The sequence below is a fragment of the Macaca fascicularis genome, chromosome 7 (assembly GCF_037993035.2).
Source record: "Macaca fascicularis isolate 582-1 chromosome 7, T2T-MFA8v1.1".
NCBI classification, from domain to species: domain Eukaryota; kingdom Metazoa; phylum Chordata; class Mammalia; order Primates; family Cercopithecidae; genus Macaca; species Macaca fascicularis.
This window is the reverse complement of record NC_088381.1, coordinates 76,837,277-76,856,778: the sequence shown is the minus strand read 5'-3', so window position 1 is coordinate 76,856,778 and position 19,502 is coordinate 76,837,277. Positions and strand designations below refer to the sequence as shown.

General features: G+C 46.5%; 1 protein-coding gene across 10 annotated transcripts in view; it reads right to left on the bottom strand.

Moving 5' to 3' along the window:
- The window catches only part of SLCO3A1 (solute carrier organic anion transporter family member 3A1), a 318,828-nt gene that overhangs the window by 62,013 nt on the left and 237,313 nt on the right, over positions 1 to 19,502 (bottom strand). For all 10 annotated transcript variants that reach the window (XR_010588295.2, XR_012415465.1, XR_010588296.2 and 7 more), the window contains exons 3-4: positions 12,950 to 13,048; positions 3,053 to 3,316 (exon numbers count right to left, since the gene is read on the bottom strand). Coding sequence is in view for 7 of the 10 variants with exons in the window: in XM_065548475.2 (XP_065404547.1) it covers positions 3,053 to 3,316; positions 12,950 to 13,048 (363 nt within the window). In the remaining 3 variants the exon portion in view is untranslated. The remainder of the gene's footprint in view (positions 1 to 3,052; positions 3,317 to 12,949; positions 13,049 to 19,502) is intronic.

The following is a 19,502-nucleotide window of genomic DNA, read 5'->3' as shown; positions in this document are numbered from 1 at the left end:
AGTCTTGTAGAAACACTTTCTTCCTTTCCTGTTGGGACATCATGTTAGTCCATTATGGACCAATTGCTTCTGGGAATTGTTAATTCTAAATTAAAATCATTAACCATCAGAAGCGAAGCCTGTGTGTATACAGATTACAATTTGTAATCAATATGGCCTCGTAGGTCCCAGACTCGTCTACCTGACCATGTACTTGTCAGCACAATGGCAGCTCACCCAGAGTGCCTGCTTATCTTGTCATTGCTTTGACCTTGCCTATTGCAACCTAGGAGAATATAAGCTCCAGAATATAAATCGCTTTAGTCTTGGCTGTGCTCAGCATCTAGTAGGGTCTCAGTAACTACCAATGGATAAAACAAATGAGTTAATGAGCAACTGCATCATGACCCAAGAATGCTGAAGCCATGGTAGGCCTCAAGACTCGGCTCAGCTCTGCCGCTGACCCTTCCCTCACCCGCAACTCACGGCCTAGGAGCGGTGGGCTTCTCTCTGTCTCTTTGCTGCATTTCTGTAACAACCTGTATTGCTTGTTATTGCGGTTCTCGAAACACTGGGCTGCCTTTGCTGACTTACAGGCCTGATCCTACGTGGGATGGTGAGTTCTCTGATGGCACCATTATATCTTTTTCATCTTTTTATTCCCAGAGATGAAAGATAAGTGATTACTAGTGCAGCTTTTACAATCAGAGCCCTTGGGAAACAGGGTCATTATTCGGAGGTGGGGAGCGACTTGGAAATGCTGTAGTTGCCCAGGGCCAGGATGTCCTTTGAAAGCCACACTCTCATACCTGCCCAATTTATTCCTAGGGGTCTAGTTACCAGGACACTTTCTATGGATGGCTGTTCTATTAGGGGAGTCGCAGGCATCACTCTCCTGCTACTAGGGGAGTCGCAGGCACCTTCCTTGCCTGGGGGCGGCTGGAAGTGAGCCTATTTTATTAAGCACACATGCATGGGGACGGGGGCATTCCAAGCCAAGGCAACCTTAGAGGACACAGATTGGCTGGCCTTCTCATCTACCAGTGCATTCTGGAACTTAAATTTTATGGATGATTCCAAATTACAGCACTGGTAGAAACCATTGTGGAACACGGGGCCAGACATAACATTAGGATATTAAAATTGTCTCTCTTCAGAAATAACACAAGTTCTTCAGATTCCTCATGGACTAACAGGTACGATTAACAGACAGTCTTCTGCAGCAGTGCTTTCATTTTCGAGACAGCACTGGCAGTGAGGAATTGTGTTATTACAGTTTTACATTCGTGGAAAAGAAGCAGGGGGGGAGTTAATGATTGCAGGGCTGGTGAGGAACAGAACGGGGGGCTGAGCACAAAGCAGTTCAAGCTTCTCTCCACGAATGTCTAGCATCTCCATAGAAGGCGCACATTGTTACACAGAAGTTTAGTAAACAGACTTTGACTGCTAGGAAATGTCTAAAGCACAGGACGACTGCATGTGCCACTGCGGAAGTCTGATCCGGCTGAGTGCCTCATTTCTGCACAGAGGGGACTGGCCATCTCCCTTCTGCATCCCAGCTTCCCTGGGAAGTAGTGCCTGACCTTGCTCCTGGCTGCATGAGCCCACTCATTTCTAAAATCCAGCAGGACTTCAGGGGAGCTGAGTAAGGAGTCGTGTGCATTAAGGAACCCCACACATACCTCGCCTGATGGTCGCTGAGCAGCTTCTGAGACTGCCAGGCTACATTCAGCTCCTCGTCATTTTCCTCATCTTTAAAGGATTGTGCTAAGATGGAAACAACTTGGGGGGTGGCGGGGAGCTCTCATTCTCATTCTGCATCACTGTTTGTGCTTCACCATTTTTTCAGAAAAGTTGCACATTTTTCTTTAAAAAATGATAGCAAGAGCTTTGCTGCATTCTAAAGTGTGACTGTGTCATTAAGACTGGGTTAATATTTCTTTCTTCAGGAAAACATCTCTCATCTTTAGTGGAGGCAATGAAAGGACAAAGTGAATCTACAGAAATGTACTTTGGAGTTGGCTTTATTTATTTATTTATTTATTTATTTATTTAGAGATGGAGTCTTGCTCTGTCACCCAGGCTGGAGTGCAGTGGTGCAATCTCAGCTCACTGCAACCTCTGGTGAGCTTGAACCCAGGACTAGGTGATTCTCCTGCCTCAGCCTTCCGAGTAGCTGGGATTACAGGCACATGCCACCAAGCCCGGCTAATTTTTGTATTTTAGTAGAGATGGGGTTTCACCATGGTGGGCAGGCTAGTCTCAAACTCCTGACCTCAAGTGATCCACCTGCCTTGGCTTCCCAAAGGGCTGGGATTATAGGCGTGAGCCATCGCGCCAGGCTGGAGGTGGCTTTTTAAAGAATGCTGATATCGGCCGGGCGCGGTGGCTCAAGCCTGTAATCCCAGCACTTTGGGAGGCCGAGACGGGCGGATCACGAGGTCAGGAGATCGAGACCATCCTGGCTAACACCGTGAAACCCCGTCTCTACTAAAAATACAAAAAACTAGCCGGGCGAGGTGGCGGGCGCCTGTAGTCCCAGCTACTCCGGAGGCTGAGGCAGGAGAATGGCGTAAACCCGGGAGGCGGAGCTTGCAGTGAGCTGAGATCCGGCCACTGCACTCCAGCCCGGGCTACAGAGCAAGACTCCGTCTCAAAAAAAAAAAAAAAAAAAAAAGAATGCTGATATCAGGCAAAGGAAGCCAACTTCAAAAGTCCTTTATTGCTTCCAGGGGCTTATAGGTGGCCTGAAAGAATTCAAAAAAGCTCCACAGAATATTTTGCTTCCTTCTAAAGACATTTACGTTTATTAAATATCAGGTCCTATATTAACCACTGGGTCCCTTTAACAAATGGTAGCTACTTCATTTTTGTTTTTATTAAGCAAGTCAGGTTATTTACTTCTCAGGAATAAGTTAAGTACCTGGCTGGTAGAGGCCGGCCATGCAGGCCAATATTATTCTGCCTCCACCAAGTCCCCAAGCACCCCAGTCCTGGGTGCTACCCCTTCACTCATCACCCCCATCCCAATCCCCCTACTGTTCTGAGCAGAGGCAGATGAGGCCACTTTTACCTCTCAGCTGCTGGAAACAGGAGGCACTGCTGTCTGGCTCCAGGGGGTGCCTCAGGACCCCATTGCTGGGCTTGGGCCTCTCGTATTCTCTTTCGGGGAGCATGGCCTGCTCGCTTTCCATGGCGGGGTCTGAGTGCGGGGGCAGGGACTGTGGAAACCCAAACATCAAGAGGGAAGAGAAGAAGAGTAAGGCACCGCAGAGCAGAAAGCCACCCCACCAGGCTCCAATCCAGCGGGGGTCATCCGGAGTGATGTCCAGGTTACCTGCAAAGGGAAAGAGCACAGCTTAGTGGAGAAAAGAAGGCTGCACCACTGGGGATTTTACTGAGAATCTGACTCAGTTGAATAGAGAGGGCAAAGGCTCTAGAAATGACCTGGGGTTGGGAACAGTGGCTGCCGGGCTACGAAGCCTATTGTTGCACATCAGCAGTTCTGTTTCTCTCAAAGCCCAAGGCTGATCACATTCCCTCCTTAATTTTCTTGTCTACCCTGTGTTTACATCAGTCTAAACAAAAACAGTGAGAAGCCAGACATTCTCTGAATTTAGGTTAAAACTGACTGGCTTGGCAGAGTTGCCAAGGTGTGCTCAAAGAAACACAAGGGAGTGTTTATTGTTCAGAGGTAGATTTTCATCAGGTATATTCAGTCTTGGCTTCCAAAAAGCAGCTCATATGAGATCCCACTCAAAGCCCCACTCAGTGTCTTAAATTAGGTTCACAGCTCATCGGGGGAGGCACACAATAGGGTTTTACAGCATGGCCTCTGAAGCCAGGCTGCCTGGGTTGAAGTCCTACCCCTTGCTCTCTGTGTGATCCTAGGCCAGTGGTTTGAACTCTCTATGCCTCAGTTTACTGATCTGTATAACATCTATGATGATGGTAGTACTTAGTGGGAAGATTAAATGACCACACCAGACATAAAATGCTCAGAACAGTACCTGGCACATGCTGGGGCATCCAGATGATGGTAGCCTGTTATTTATGGTGAGGGTCCCTTGTTTCCATGCTACTAGTGGAGAGGTTAATGCCAACCCTGTTGGTGGCCTGTGGCTTGGCACCAGCTCTCTAATACAAAGCTTTGCAGCCAACTCATGTGCTTAAAGGTGCTATGCATGTGGTTTGGTGGCCTTGTACCACTATTTGATTTTGCCAGCTAAGTCACAAGAACATAAACTTCAGCTTACCCTTTGGTACAGTTTTTTTCTTTCTCTCTCTTTACAACTGCCTTGCACAGCACGGCTCCCAGGCGAGCTGCTTAGAAATGTCTGTTTGATAACAAACCACGCCCCTGGAACACGGAAGGAGAACTGGGGAGATCTGGGCAATGGTGTATGAAGTAGGACCAACAGGGCTGTAGGCCTGGACCAGATGGATGGACAGCTCTGGGAAGAGTAATGACCGCAGACACCAGATGAACACTTCAGCATTCATAAAATGCTCTCCCTGAAGACTCCTCAGCTAGCATTAATGATAATGCCAGTCATCATTTATTGAGGGTTTCCTCTGCACCAGGCATTAAGCAGAGCACATTCTTAACTGTTCCAGCCAACCTTCCCCATAACTCTACAAGGCAGGACTTTTATTATCTCTATTTTCTATAGATGGAGAAACTGAGGCTTAGAAAGGTTAGGTTCCTTGCCCAGGTTCCTGGGGCTGAAGGACGGAACAAGGTCCACGCTCTCACCTTTCTGTTCCACTGCCCCTCTTCAATGTCTGGACTTTGTTTTGGGCTCCCTATAGGGCCTGAGGTGAATGATCAATTCCTGCTCTTTGTGCCATGAGCCTAAGGCCGCCAGCTCTTCCAGTAAGTAGCAAGTGGCCTTTAGAACACTGGTGAGTCACTGTCCTGGAGACGCTGACATACACTCAGCAGCAATAACAGCACTACGATGGACCAGATGTTTCTGCATAGCTACAAGCTGGAGAGGGGACAGTGTAAGCTTTGAGAACTTGGGGTCAAATCCCATCTCTGCCACTTACTAGCACGTGATACTGGGCAGATTACTTGCGAATCCCAGCTCTGCCACTTACTAGCATATGATACTGGGCAGGTTACTTACCCTCCTTGAGTCTTAGCTGCATCATTTGCAAAATGAAGACAGCTTCAACCTAGAGTGGTTGCAAGGATGACAGGCAATGAGCAAGAATCACCTGATGCATAGTAGGCTCTTTATATAGAGAGTAGATCTTGTTATTTGCACTTTTATGTACATATATGTATATAAATGAGAATCTCAAAATAGGGATCTTTTTAAAAGGTACGGCATGGGAAAACACAAGGTGATCTTGAAAGCATCTTTATGCAAATGAGGGAAGACACAAGGAAGTGATATTGCCTCTGGTAGCTGAACAGGAATGTTTTCACTAGTCACTTACTGTGTTTCTTCACCTGCTGCCAAGCAATGAATGAAAACAGAAGACAGCAAAAGGGAGCTGAAGTATTTCCTCCATTATCTCCAGGCTCCATAAAGGGGGAATTGAAAAGCTGGCAGATGTGAGCTGGTAAAGAGAGAGAAATCCTAGCAGTTGTTTGGGGGAACAAAATTAGAAAAGTCATATTTTAGTTAGGAATTTAGTGACTCTGTTGTTCTATGTGTGAGAAAACATCCCAGGGAGAGGGACAGTGATGGGGGAGGTGACGGTTTGTGTGAACATGTCAACTTGCTCCCTGTAGGTATGTGTATGTGTGAGGAAAGCCAACATTGGCTCAGTTTGAAAGACGGGGAAGGGCACGTCACCTGTGTCAGAACCAAAGCCCACCTGCCACCTGGGCAAGGACAAGAGACGGGGCCTGCGTGAAGGTGGCATACAGCAGCATTCTGTAGATCCCAGACACTCATCACTGACTATTTTGGGAAGTATTGATTTTTTTCTCCATTTCAATTATCTGGAGCACTGTGGCAGACACAGAAATAACACGCAGAGGGAAACCGCTCGGCTGTAGAGTGTGCTGCCCTGAGGGCGGGGGGAGGCTTGGTGACTTTGATCTAGGAAAGACAACTAACGGTTGGACCTGTCTGAAAAATGTCTTACCTCTGTCCATCTCTATAACAAACACTATTTTTTCTTTTCTTTTCTTTTCTTTTTTTTTTTGAGGCGGATTCTTGCTCTGTCGCCCAGGCTGGAGTGCAGTGGCGTGATCTCAGCTCACCACAACCTCCACCTCCTGTGGAGGTGATTCTCCTGCCTCAGCCTCTCGAGTACTGAGATTACAGGCGCCCACCACCATGCCTGACTAATTTTTGTACTTTTGGTAGAGATGGGGTTTCACACCGTGTTGGCCAGGCTGGTCTTGAACTCCTGACTTCAGGTGATCCACCCACATTGGCCTCCCAAAGTGCTGGGATTACAAGTGTGAACCACTGTGCCCAGCTAACAAGGCATTTTGGCTAGTTATGGTGAAAAATCTCCCTCCACCTGCTGGCAATCATCTGTCAATGCTCTACAGATACTGTTTCAGTACTAGAGATATTGAGGGAGAGTTCTCTGTGTGGCTGGAAGAGGACAGTGTGGTAGATGTTATTAGTGTCCTCCACCTCTGATGTCAAGGAGGATGACACCTCCTCACTCTGTGAAGTTAGGTGTCACCATAAGCCACAGAGATTTGCCTATGAAATGTGAGCAAGGGGGTTATGTATCATTTCTGGATGGAAGTGTGTATGAGCTGGTGCATGACTCCAACCCCTTTCCTCCTAAGATGGTATCTGACAGGCTACAATAAACGAAATGTTCGTGTTGATCTGCATTGGATCTAGCACAAAGAAGAAAGAACCATTTAGTATTCTAAGCTGCTGAGATTTGGGAGCTGTTTGTTACTGCAACATAACCTAGTCTACCCTGACTAGTACAAAAGGTTTAGGAAATAAAAATCCATGTTCTATAAGAACAGCCGTCTCAGGCAGGCTTGACATAGCAAAGTATTGTTTTAGGTAAAGGTAGGGAGGAAGGCTTGAAAACCTCTTTACTTCTCTATTTGGTTCTAGTTAGTGTCTTAACTTTAAAAAAACGGCTGCAGTTTCAGCCTTCTGGCAAGGGCTGCTTTCAGTAAGATGCCCAGAACAAAACTGAAAGCACCAATCTGTTTCATTTACTTAGATACATTCAATTGCCAACAAAACTAAACACATGGATGAAGAAAGATGTTGAATAAAATGAGGTAGAGACAGTATCTCAGGCTGAGGGAACAGGCTGAGCCAAGGTGTGGCACACTCAGGGGACTCTAAGTGAATAGGCTCAACTCCCTCATCAAGCCACTAATCTACCCCGTGGTCATTTCAGACAATGAGAACAGATGCCATTTCATTCTGAGGGAAGTCTGGTAAAGGGGACAGGAGAAAAGGGTTGCAGAGTGGAACAAAGAGAGCCATATACTGGGTGTACCATGATGGAAATGTCTGTCATGAAGCCAGGCACACCTTGGACTTGTCTTGACATAGAAGGTTTTTCTATGGTGTAGAAGGTTTTTCTCCTTTTCCAGATCCATTTCCCCTATTTATTTATTTATTTATTTTTGGAGATGGAGTTTCACTCTATTACCCAGGCTGGAGTGCAGTGGTGAGATCTCAGTTTACTGCAACCTCCACCTCCCAGGTTCAAGCAATTCTCCTGTGTCAGCCTCCCAAGTAGCTGGGATTACAGGTGCCTACCATCATGCCCGGCTAATTTTTATTTTTAGTAGAGACAGGTTTCACCATGTTGGCTGGTCTCAAACTCCTGACCTCAGGTGATCCACCTGCCTCGGCCTCCCAAAGTGCTGGGATTACAGGTGAGAGCCACTATGCCCAGCCTTACGAGATCCATTTTTCTAACCCTTCCACTCTTTGTGTCTGACTTTTGGGTTGTTCTTATTTGTTGCTTGTATTGGGTAAGTTGAGAGTTGTTGACAGCTGTTTACTCTTTCTGCCAAAGGTCAACTGAACTAGGGGGCTCACTGAGATTTCCACCCATTTCCAAGATCAAATGAAAAGTCACTGGAAATACAGTTAAACCAGTTTAAAACTAACCAACCAACCCACCCACAAACTCATGAGGATACCTGAGATTGTGAGAAGAGCAGATCAAAGCAAATTGGCGACATTTACTTCTTACTCCTGGGACATATGGACTTTTTTTTTTTTTGTAGTTCATTGACCTATTTGTTTAACCTATGTTGCCACACTTTTGCTATGGGACTCAAGAATTCTAAGAGTATCATTAAGTTACAAACCTAATTAGAAAATGGAGACAGGAAGGGGCTAAGGCTGGAGGGTGGTATTGAACATCTAGAATCCCAGCCATTGGGCTAATTAGCCCAAAATGAAGGAATCTAGCAGTAGCAGCCAACCCTCAGGACAGCAGGGCAGGAGGCTCTCAGTCTGTTGACCTTTCTTGTGAAGGAAACAGATGGCTACATCTTGTTCCAGCTGCCAACGCCATGCAGCCTTCTGCGAGCCCTGCTGGTGTGTGCCTCAGGACAAGTCTGCACGGATGTGCTGGTGAGGCTAGGTCATCTCAACAAGGCCTTTGTCCACGGAAGGGAGCCCCCTTCTGGCTACATGCCTGGAGATGTTTCAGGGAAGCCAGCTGTTCTGTTAAGAGTGGGGCTTTGAGGTCAGACAGGCCTGGGAATGAATCCTTGCTCTATCCCTAGCTGTGGAAACTGTTAACCTCTCGGATTTCTTATTATAAGTATTTATTGTGTGCTTACTATACACCAGTCATTGTGCTAAATGCTTTGCATGAGTAGCTCATGCCATCCACGCACAGACTCAGGATGTGTGTGTAATGTCCCCAGGATCACAGAACTCGTAAGGGGGGTAGTCAGGATTCAAATGGAGTCTGATTCCAGTGCTCGAATTCTTAACCATTGCATGATAATGCCTCACCTAATAGTAGGATCTACACTCCCATAAAAATGTGCTGAGGCTCCAATGAGGCAATCTATGTACAGCTTTAATAAGTGACCAATTCATGGCTGCTGGTATTACTAATCTTCTTGTAATAAACCCACATAGTTAAGGCTTGCCAAGGCAGTGATTAGATATGTATTCTGTTACCAAGTCCTTCTTTTCTTCAAGGTCCTGTTCTCACCTGGGGTTCAGTTTAACAAAGAACCTAAAAAAGAAATCCTGGAGGTACCATCATGTCTTCCCCCAGCTCTCAGGGGACAGAGTTATTCTCCCTGAGCTGAGGAGCAAAGGGAACCATGTAGGGATCAAACACGGATGAAAGATAGCAGCAGACACAGCCCATGTCTAAGTGGAGCCAGTTGGGACCTCCAGGCAAGGTGCCCCGTGGGGGTTCTCACCCCAGAGCTGGCCCATGTCTACAACCAACCCTCCTTGGCACCCCCAGCTGCATCTACTCACAAGTTTCAACCAGGCTTCCTCACTGGATTCTCCTCTCAATGTGGGCACCAGGCTATGTGGTGGACGCCACCTTCTCTCCTCCATCTACCCCATAACGAGGGCCCTCTGTGGACCTGCCTTGCCGCTTCCCCACAAATTTCAGGCTGCTGCTTTTCCTGGACCCCAATCTCAGTGGGGACTTCAGAAACATGTGTCCGTGTGTGGCCCTCGTCTATTAATGCCTACAGTGATGTTCCCATACATTGGACAGCCCTACAGAAGAGTACTGCTTTAGGAAAGCAAGGAAAAGATAGGGGAGGCCCTAAATAAATTAAGAATCCCTTCCTCAAATACAGCCCAAATCCACCCCCAGGCGGCAAGTTTCAGTCACAAGATTAGAAACAATAAAAACTGCTGGAAACTACAGAATTCTGTGGCTGACTCCCTAAATAGGATAAATGATATTCTTCTGCCCTCTACTGGTAAAGAGCTGCACCAACCCTCACGGTGCCTATGGGAAGGACGCAAAGATCATGACTGACAATGCACCTTGCATTCTTTAGAAACAGAAAGAGAAGTCCATCATCAACTTGGTGGGGAAGGCTGCCATCAGCGAGATGCCCACACAGGACTGAAAAGAGCCCACCTGCCTTACATCCATGTAGGCACCAAGTAGCCAATGAGACTGGAACCATGGATCACACCGCTACACCCTGGGCCTTAAAGGGCAAACAGAGGTGCTGAACACAGTAAGATGGAAACAGCATTCCAGGCTGAAGGAACAGCCTCAGCGAATGGAGGGAACCGGGAGTAGATGGGCTAAGCCTCCTCCAGCCATCTGTCTACCTGCTGGTCATTGCGGGCACTGAGAGAAGGTGCCGTTTCATTCTCCTAAGAGAGTTTGGTGAGTGCAATCTTCACAGGCAGGCTCAGGAGATCTGGGTTTTATAGAGATACATTCCTTGGATTGGGGACATCCCTTCCCCTGTCTGTGACTCAGTTTCCTCATTTGGAAAATGAAAGAGTTGGAAAGGAATGATGTCTGAGGCTCTTTCCAGCTCAGATAATCTGGTCATTCACAGGGTTTTGGTTCAAAGGCCACCACTGATACCACTGAGGGCAAAATATGCCACCTGGCCACTTTGCTACCCTTCAAGGTGGCTTCCCCATTGTATCAGGAGAATGCCTCCTCTCTATCCCCTCTGCTGGCCCTGTCTTGTGCTGCCTTGGGTGCAGTGGTGGAAGCTGGCCTGTCTATACGAACAAGATGGAAACCGACTCACTTCACACGTCCTGTCTCTTCCCAGCCCACCCCTTACCGCACTCCCTAGGAAATGGGTTCAAAGGGCCAGCCAATGGCTACAAAACACCAGCACTCAATCACCTTCTGAACAGACTCAGCACTTTAAAAGTATAAATAAATAAGGCTGCCTCTGATTTTTTTTTTTTTCCACTTGGAATCTGTAACATCATTAGCTACAAGTAAATATATCAGTGGGATTAATGGAGTGAATCACAAAGCGACTTGATTGGATTTAAAACCACATTATTTCTTTGGGGTGAATTAGTAAATTTAGCACTGTCAAGAGATGATGGATTGAGAACCTGGGGACTGAGAATTCTTATTGATCCTGAGGATAGATCGGCATGAGAAGCAAAGGCTGGAATGGCTTCTCACCCTCTGTTTTCAGAGAGAAAGGAAATACAGCTTTGCTACATGCTAAACTACATGTAAATATAGTGTTCCTTTTCAGACACAAGGTAGAGATGTGACTGCACATGGTAGGCAATGACCCAGATGGTCTGTAAAATCCCTGCTGCCTGGTATTCCGGTCCCTGTGTAATAATCCCTTCTCTTTCGATAGTAAACCTGAACAAGTGACTAGCTTCTTTTTTTTTTTTTTTTTTTTTGAGATGGAGTCTTGCTCTGTCACCCAGGCTGGAATGCAGTGGTGCGATCTTGGCTCACTGCAAGCTCCGCCTCCCGGGTTCACACCATTCTCCTGCCTCAGCCTCCCGAGTAGCTGGGACTACAGGCACCCACCGCCACGCCCGGCTAATTTTTTGCATTTTTAGTAGAGACGAGGTTTCACCGTGTTAGCCAGGATGGTCTCGATCTCCTGACCTCATGATCCGCCTGTCTCGGCCTCCCAAAGTGCTGGGATTACAGGCGTGAGCCACCGCGCCCGGCCAGTGACTAGCTTCTAACAAACAAAATACAGCAGAAGTAATGAGATGTCACTTCTGAGATTGGGTTATAAAAAGACTGTGGCTCCTGCCTCAGGTGCTCTCTCTCACCTTCTCTTGGGTTGTTTGGTTCAGGGGTGTCACGGTGAGGTAGCCCCCTCTTGTGGGCCCATGGCAGTGAGCTTGGAAGTGGATCCTCCCCAAGTTGAGCCTTGGGATGACCCAAGACCAGGTTGCCACCTTGCAACACCTTGACTGCAGCCTCATAAGAGACCTTGAGCTAGAACTGCCCAGTGATGCGGCTCCTGTATTCCAGACCCACAGAAAAAAATATGAAGAACTGCATGATAAGAAATGTCTGCTGTTTTAGGTCACTCGGTTTGGGGTCATTTCTTATGCAGCAACAGGAAACCAATACACCATGTGACTTGCTTTTGTTGATGAAATATGAGGGGAAACATTGTATGTCATTTCTGAGTAGAGGTTTCAAGGGCCAGAGTAAAACTGGTTTCCTGCCTTGGTAACTGTGCAAGCTAGGGTCAGGATGGAACTTCTGTGAGCCTGGGCCCGGGGCACTGGGAATGCTTACTGATCCTGAGAACAGATCAACAGGTGACCATGATGAGCCAAGTCTCCCTGACCCCGACACTGCCGACCTACCCTGCACATGTAGTGTGACCAAGAAATAAACCTTAGTTGTGTAAAATCACTGAGGTTTTGGGACCGTCTGTCACCACAGCACAGTCTAGCCCATCGATCTCGCATCCCATTCAATCCCACAATCGTGGATTGGGGAACTCAGGGTCTTCTGAGACTTGCACTTCCTGCTAAGAACACAAGTTCTGATTAAAATGGTTTTGAATGTGGATATTTCCTCACAAAGGCCACCACAACAGTGTCTTCTAAAAGCATTTTCCAATATTCTGTCTCACTGACCCCTTTCGTACACTTGCACTTCCAGAACACATGCTCCAACTCTTAGTTTGGAAAGTAGGATCCTCACATAGGTTAATGGGCCACCACTCAATGAGCATATGCCAAGCATTTCTACACAGACACTCACATTAAATTCTTATCTGCCAGGCAGATATAATTATTGTTACCCTTTATTTACAGATAAGGAAAATACAGATTTGAGTAGTAAAATCAGCTACTGGGGGTTATTCAGCCTCCAGGTAGATGTTGGCAGAACCCAGACTTGAGTCAGGCCCTCTGAACCAACATTCATGTTCTTTCAACTAATCTCAGGTGAGCCCCAGCTACAGAGGCAGGGGCATCAAGACTGTCTCTGAGCAAGAAGGTTTTAGAACCCACAGGCTGAAGCCGCATTTATGAGGGAGGAAATGCTTGTGGGTGGAAGGTAGATATCAAGATATATTCCTTACTTGTGTCAATGAAGACTGCATCCACGTAGATTTTGGTACAGAAAGAGCCCAGGATAAACCCGCAGGCTGGTCCAAATACCAGCATCGTGAACAGGATTCCTGAAAGAAGATGATAAAAAAAAAAAAAAGAGATTACAAAACAGAGGCTATTCAATGAGCAAAATCACCAAAGGTCAAGGATATTATTTTACATTGATGAGATGAGATGTCTGCTTTTACAAATGACATTAGGAATTATTCTAAAAATCCTAGAGGGGAAAGCCTGAATTTATAATTTTTGGAAACTCTATGAAAGCACTGTATATTATGCTACAATTCTATAGTATTTTGCTAGGTTGCTTTGAAATTTGTGTCCTTTACTTTTAGAGGACTTCACCCCACATCAAACATATTAAAATATATCTGCATCTATCATTAAATATTTTTTCTGCAATCCACACTTTCGAAAAGACTTTTATAATTTTGCTTTTACATTTATTTGGCTTTATGTAACTCATTTAATCTGTGGTTGGCTAAGATCCCTTGACACCCATTGTGCAAACTCAGGAATTTTTTGTGAAGTGAGGATAATCTATGCCACAAATTATTTTCAAATATAATAAAACGTTCTGACTCTGAAATTTAGCAAATAGCAAAGTTCCCACAATGGTAAATATCTAACATTTAGTTACATATTTATTAATTTCAATTCTTCAATTTCTCTCCATGTTTTGAAGTCATTATCTGTTTCCATTGTTGTTGTGGCTATAACAGCTGTTCAGGAATTAAGCGTTTCTGTAGGACCTGAGAAGATGGCAAGTTCTGGGTAGTGCTTAAGTATCTGATGGACACAATACCTGGTATTTTACACAGAAATTTTAGGACATTCCGGGAAAAGTACTGATCCCAAACTCAAACCCACAGGCTGTATCTATTTAAATTTCAATTGGGTAGACATTTCTTGAGCACTGATAGTTCTCCAGGCCCTGGAGGCAAAAATAACAGTCAAGAAAGTGGCTCTTCCCTTTAGAAGCTGGCCATCTGATGAGGACAGTCAGTGCATGGGTAATTCCAACCCAGGTAGCTCCAACGGTGGGTGCTAACAGGCCACACAGGCACCTGAAGAGCAGGGTGAGAGATGAATTTCACGGCAAGGAACCTAAGCCCAGTGGAGGGTAGCTCTCCAGCCTAGTCTGTTCATAGGGGTAGATCAACTCACCCTAAATTCTCTTGGTGATGTTGTGGAACCAATCACATATTCATCCATTCAGTCAAGTTTTCCTGAGCTCCTTCTATGTGCCAAGGACTATTCTCAGGGTTGGGGATTCGGTGCTGAACCAAACAGTAAAAAATCCTGGCCTCGCTGACTTGAAGCTTTCCCTCCTCTGAAGTCATTCATTGACTTAGGGTGGGGAAAAACAACTTAAACTACACAGGGGAAAGCAAATGGTTTCAAATACTGGGCAAAGGAAGCCACGTGATATAGTTTGCATGTTTGTCTCCTCCAAATCTCATGTTGAAGTGTAATCCATAATGTTGGAGGTGGGGCCTAATGGGAGGTATTAGATCATGGGGCTCACGAATGGTTCAGCACTGCCCCCTTGGTGATGAGTGTGCTCTCAGTTCACACAAGATCTGATTGTTCTGATTGTTTAAAGGAGTCTGGGACCTCCCCTTCTCCCTCTTGCTCTGGCTCTCACCATGTAATGCGCCTGCTCCCCCTTTGCCTCCTGCCATGACTGGAAGCCTCCGGAGACCTTCACCATGAGCAGATGCCAACGCCATGCTTCCAGTACTGTCTGCAAAACCCCAAGCCACTGGAATCTCCTTTCTTTATAAATTACCCAGCCTCAGGTATTTCTTTATAGCAAGGCAAGAACGAACTAACACATATTTATAGACAGGAACCCAGAACCCTGAAGCAGTCACTTAGGAGATGTTTGATGAAGGAAAGAATGAAGAAAATATGTTTTATATCACAGGAACGGGGCTGAGTCCACCCTCAGCAAAATCCTACTTGGATGTGAAGAAATGTAGAAGTTCCACTGTTTCCAAATAGTCACTCCACGGCCAACCAGAAACTGCAGAATCTTATTTCTGTTAATAAGCTGCATTTTAACAAATGAAAATGTATCACTTTGGAGAGAAGTGACGTTCACATGATTAGCACATTATCTCTGGTTTGTCATAATTTTGATTAAGATAACCAAGCACACAAAGTTGGGGGCAGGGGATGTTACTGGAAAAGATCTTTCGGGGATGGACTAGAATTAGGGGGCTTTATTTAGTGGGGTTGTGGTTAGGGAGCAGAGCAGCAGGAATAGGATCTGAGAAAGCAGCAGGAAGTAGGGGGCATGGAGAGCAGTTGTCCAACTCAGGAGCGGCACCCACGCTAAACCCGAGAGATTCCTGCAAAGTCCTGAAGCCAGTCATATCCTCCCATCCAGGCTGCAGGCTGTGGTAATCCATCAGTCAGAGTTACAGGCACTCTAGAGATGGCTCAGCAAACAAACTCACGGCTCAGGCCTTCCCAAAAGAACGGGACACAGAGCACAGGAATACAATTCTCTTGCCAAGGGTGCTGTGCCTACCCTTCTGATTCACCATCTGCTGTGACTCCCGGCACCTCCCCCATCACCCACAATCATAGGCCTTCTTCCCTTTAAATAAAACCCCCAAGCAATGTATTCGTCACTGATCCATGCCTTACAGACTGAAAAATGAGAATTATTATTAATACTTAATAGGTCAAAGGACAAAACCTTCAGAATCCTTGGAAAAACAGAAACAACCCAACAAGCTGAAGATGTTGCATATAGATTGTGCTGTTACCCCCATGCTTGGGGACAGTAGACTTGAAAGAAAGACAGTAGACTTGAAAGTGAGGACTGGCCAGACATCATAGCACAGCTGGGGTCCCAGGCCTTCTGCCCTCTTGCAGAGAAGGAGGGGTGTCCCTCAAGCTTCTGGCCTCAGCTGTCCACAGGAGCCCCACAGGGCCCAGATGGGCCAGTGAGCGGGGCTGGTAGCTTGAACAGGGAACAGCAGTGGCCTGCGGTGGAGACACCACACCCTGAGGCAGCCTCTCCACCAAATTCCTCTATGAGAGGGTGTGGGTTTCCAGAGTTTGGATTGTGGCTTTTTCAAGGTCCTGTTCTCATCTGGGTTGCAGCTGAACAAAGATAACCCTAAAAAGGAACAGGACAGAGTTGACAGGACCCCATGCCAAACACCAGACACTGTGCACATGTATTTTGGTATAAACAGCATCTTCCTCCTCAGGCGCAACCTCTAGTCACTTTTCTACGTCACTCCTCCTCACATAGACCTCAAGGTAAACCTCCACCTGCAATGCTGGTGGTGGGATGTGGGAAGTGCCTTCAGAAATATCTTAAGACAACAACTGAAACGAACAGCTTCAGAGGGCCCAGGTGTGCAAGGCAGGCTCTGAGCTAACAGAACGGTTATGCTGAACTTGCTTCCTTGGTTTCCCCCTTAATTCATCCTCTCAGGCTGTGATTTTGTTCTTGCTTTGGCAAAGCCACCTCGAACGTTCTGCCTGAATGGAGGAGCGGCATATTGCCAGGCACTGAGATGCAGGATCCCTGTTGAATGAAGGGCCGGCGCCTCCAGGTGCAGAACCCTCTGCAGCGGCCCGGTGCTGCCCCCTGCTGTCTTCCAGGTTCATGTACGTCGGTGGGGAGGAGTGCCTCGGAGTCCCTAGCCAGGCAGCCCTGAAGGCTTTCTGTGCTACCACCCTGGATAATAGAAAGCACTTTACATGCCTAATCTCCTGGAAGCCATTCAATGACCCCAGGGAGAAGTTTACTGGGCCGTTTCACGGGGGAAAAACAGAATCTTAGAGTGGTTCAGCACCTGGCCCCAGCACATTGCTAGAAAGCAGCACAGTGGGAAGGATTGCTGGGGTTTTCTAACCCCCTCAGGGAAAAGTCCAGGTAAGAGTATGAACAGCCTGGGTTCAAATCCCAGTTCTACCACTTCCCAGCTCCATGAACCTTTAGGCAACATATATTTAACCTCCTGTCCCGTGCCTCAGTTTCTTCTTCGGTAAAGTGGGGGTAACAATAGATCGATGTCATGGGGTTGTGCTGAGGACTGAATGACCTCCTATTTGCAAACCTCTTAGAACAGTGTGTGGCACACAGAAAGACCCAGGGAAGGGTTTGTTAAATAGACGACACTGTGTCTCTCCTACAACAGTGAGGGCTGGCACCCTCCAGGGTTCCTAGTCCTTCTCTTTCCAAAGCTCACTACACCCTCCATACCTCATTTCCTAAAGCTATCTCTGGGGGAGAGGGCTGGAGCTGGGAGCAGGCTAGGCCCAGGAAGGAGTTCTTGCTGGGAAGCAGCTGAAATCTCAAGCCTCATCAGTGTGCAGACCAGACGGGCTGTCTGGAGTCCACCTCACTGTTCTGCTGCTTGCCAAGCCAAGCACAATGGGTTGCTAACCCGGCCTCCCAGGGATGAGACGGCTGGACAAGGAGATCAGGGGCTGAATGCAGTGCCCCTCCATGGTGATCTAGCTCTGGCATTCTGGTCTGTACACAGGCCTTCAGTGAATTATATTAACACAAATCTGCAGTTTATAGGCTGTGTGCTGGGACACCATTGAGTACTGCAGTGAACTCACAAGGGTAAGGCAGAATACTGTGAGTTTTTGAGGGAAACATAGCAATACTTGACATCTCTTGGACATGTGAATCTACCATCCCATGGTAGCCTATGGTTTCAACACTGGATTTCTTTCAATGATATCACATCTTTGTGAGCTGAGTTTTCCATAGTTGCTGTGAGAAAACCAAGTGTGGAAATCAATATGCAACAGAAAATGGGGGTGGCAATGTCCAATTTGAATCCAAGGTTTCAGAAACCATGCATTTGCCAACAGGACACACATCCCATTAGTAAGCAATTATGGTTAAAATATATATACATATATTTTTTTTTTCTGTTGATATGTATCATGTTTTTCAAGCAGTTACTCTATGTTGTTACGATGGAAACGCTTATTAAGTAGTATGAACCTAAATACTTGATAAACAAAACTTATTATTTCTTTTGGACTCAGGACGCTGTGAACCAAGAAAGTTTGGGACCCTCTGGTGCAAATTGCCTGAGAAGCTTATGATCTCAACTTATGCCCAGATGATGAAGAGTTTCTACGCATGACAGATTAGTCCAAGTATAGACTATGGCAAATTCCTTAAGAAAATGATCTCCAGCAAGACTTCCCGGTGGTGAGTCTGCCTTCTCCCACACTAAACAATCTTTACATTTAGCACCAGCCAGCTCTGGACCCTGGGGAAGAAAAGATAACTTGGACAAGAATTTTGCCCTCAAGAAGCTTGCTATCTTATCAGAAAGACTTTCCACTACTCTTAGTCAACAAATACCCACTGAGAACCTTCTACTTGCTAGGACTATGTTAGTAACAGTGAACAATATGGGACATGGCAGTGAACAAAACAGACGAAAACCTCACCCTTGTGGAGTTTGAAGAATGGCAACAAACACAAATCTATCATATGATATCAGGAGCAGTACCAAGATGAGAGTACATGATGGCGAGGGGCTAGAGAAAGACCCCACCCTGCACCGAGTCCTCCACACCATGTGCCACACGTTGTCAGATGCGCTTTAATAAAGCTGGGGTGGCTGGGAGCGGTGGCTCACGCCTGTAATCCCAGCGCTTTGGGAGGCCAAGGCAGGCAGATCACAAGTTCAGGAGATCAAGATCATGCTGGCTAACATGGTGAAACCCTGTCTTTACTGAAAATACAACAAATTAGGTGGGCATGGTGGCGGGCGCCTGTAGTCACAGCTACTCGGGAGGCTGAGGCAGGAGAATGGTGTGAACCTGGGAGGTGGAGCTTGCAGTGAGCCAAGATTGCACCACTGCACTCCAGCCTGGGTGACAGAGAGAGGAATTAAGGTTGTAGATTAAGGGATTATACTGGAGAGTCCCCATAGGCACAATCTCATCACAAGGATCCTTTAAATGTGGAAGAGGGAGTCAGAGTCAGAAATGGGGATGTGATGGCAGAGTGAGCCAGAGAGCTGGCATGAGAAAGAGCTGACTAGTCACGCTGGCTTTGAAGATGGTGGACGGCCATAAGCCAAAGCATGTGGGCAGCCTCTAGAAGCTGGAGAAGGCAAGAAAACAGATTTTCTCCTCCATGCAGGATCACAGCCCTGCCAGCACCTTGATTTTAGCCCAGTAAGACCCAATACGGATGTCTGACCTCCAAATTTGCGTTTTACACTAAGTTTGCAATAATTTATCACAGCAATGATAGAAAACTAATACAATCGTTAAGCAAATCTGGGTTAAACTCCAAGACTTCTCAGATCTTATAAATGCTAATATGCCTGAATGGAATCTTGCACAAAGGTTTTGTGTTAATTATTTGATCACAAAACTTTTTTTTGTGTGTGTCATTTCTCAGACCTGGCATTGACTGCAGCACAGTCCAAGAGACACTGTTGTAGATGCTAAGCCCCTGAGGCAGAGATGATGCTTTCTTCTTCTTTATATTCCTATTTCGCCCCAGTG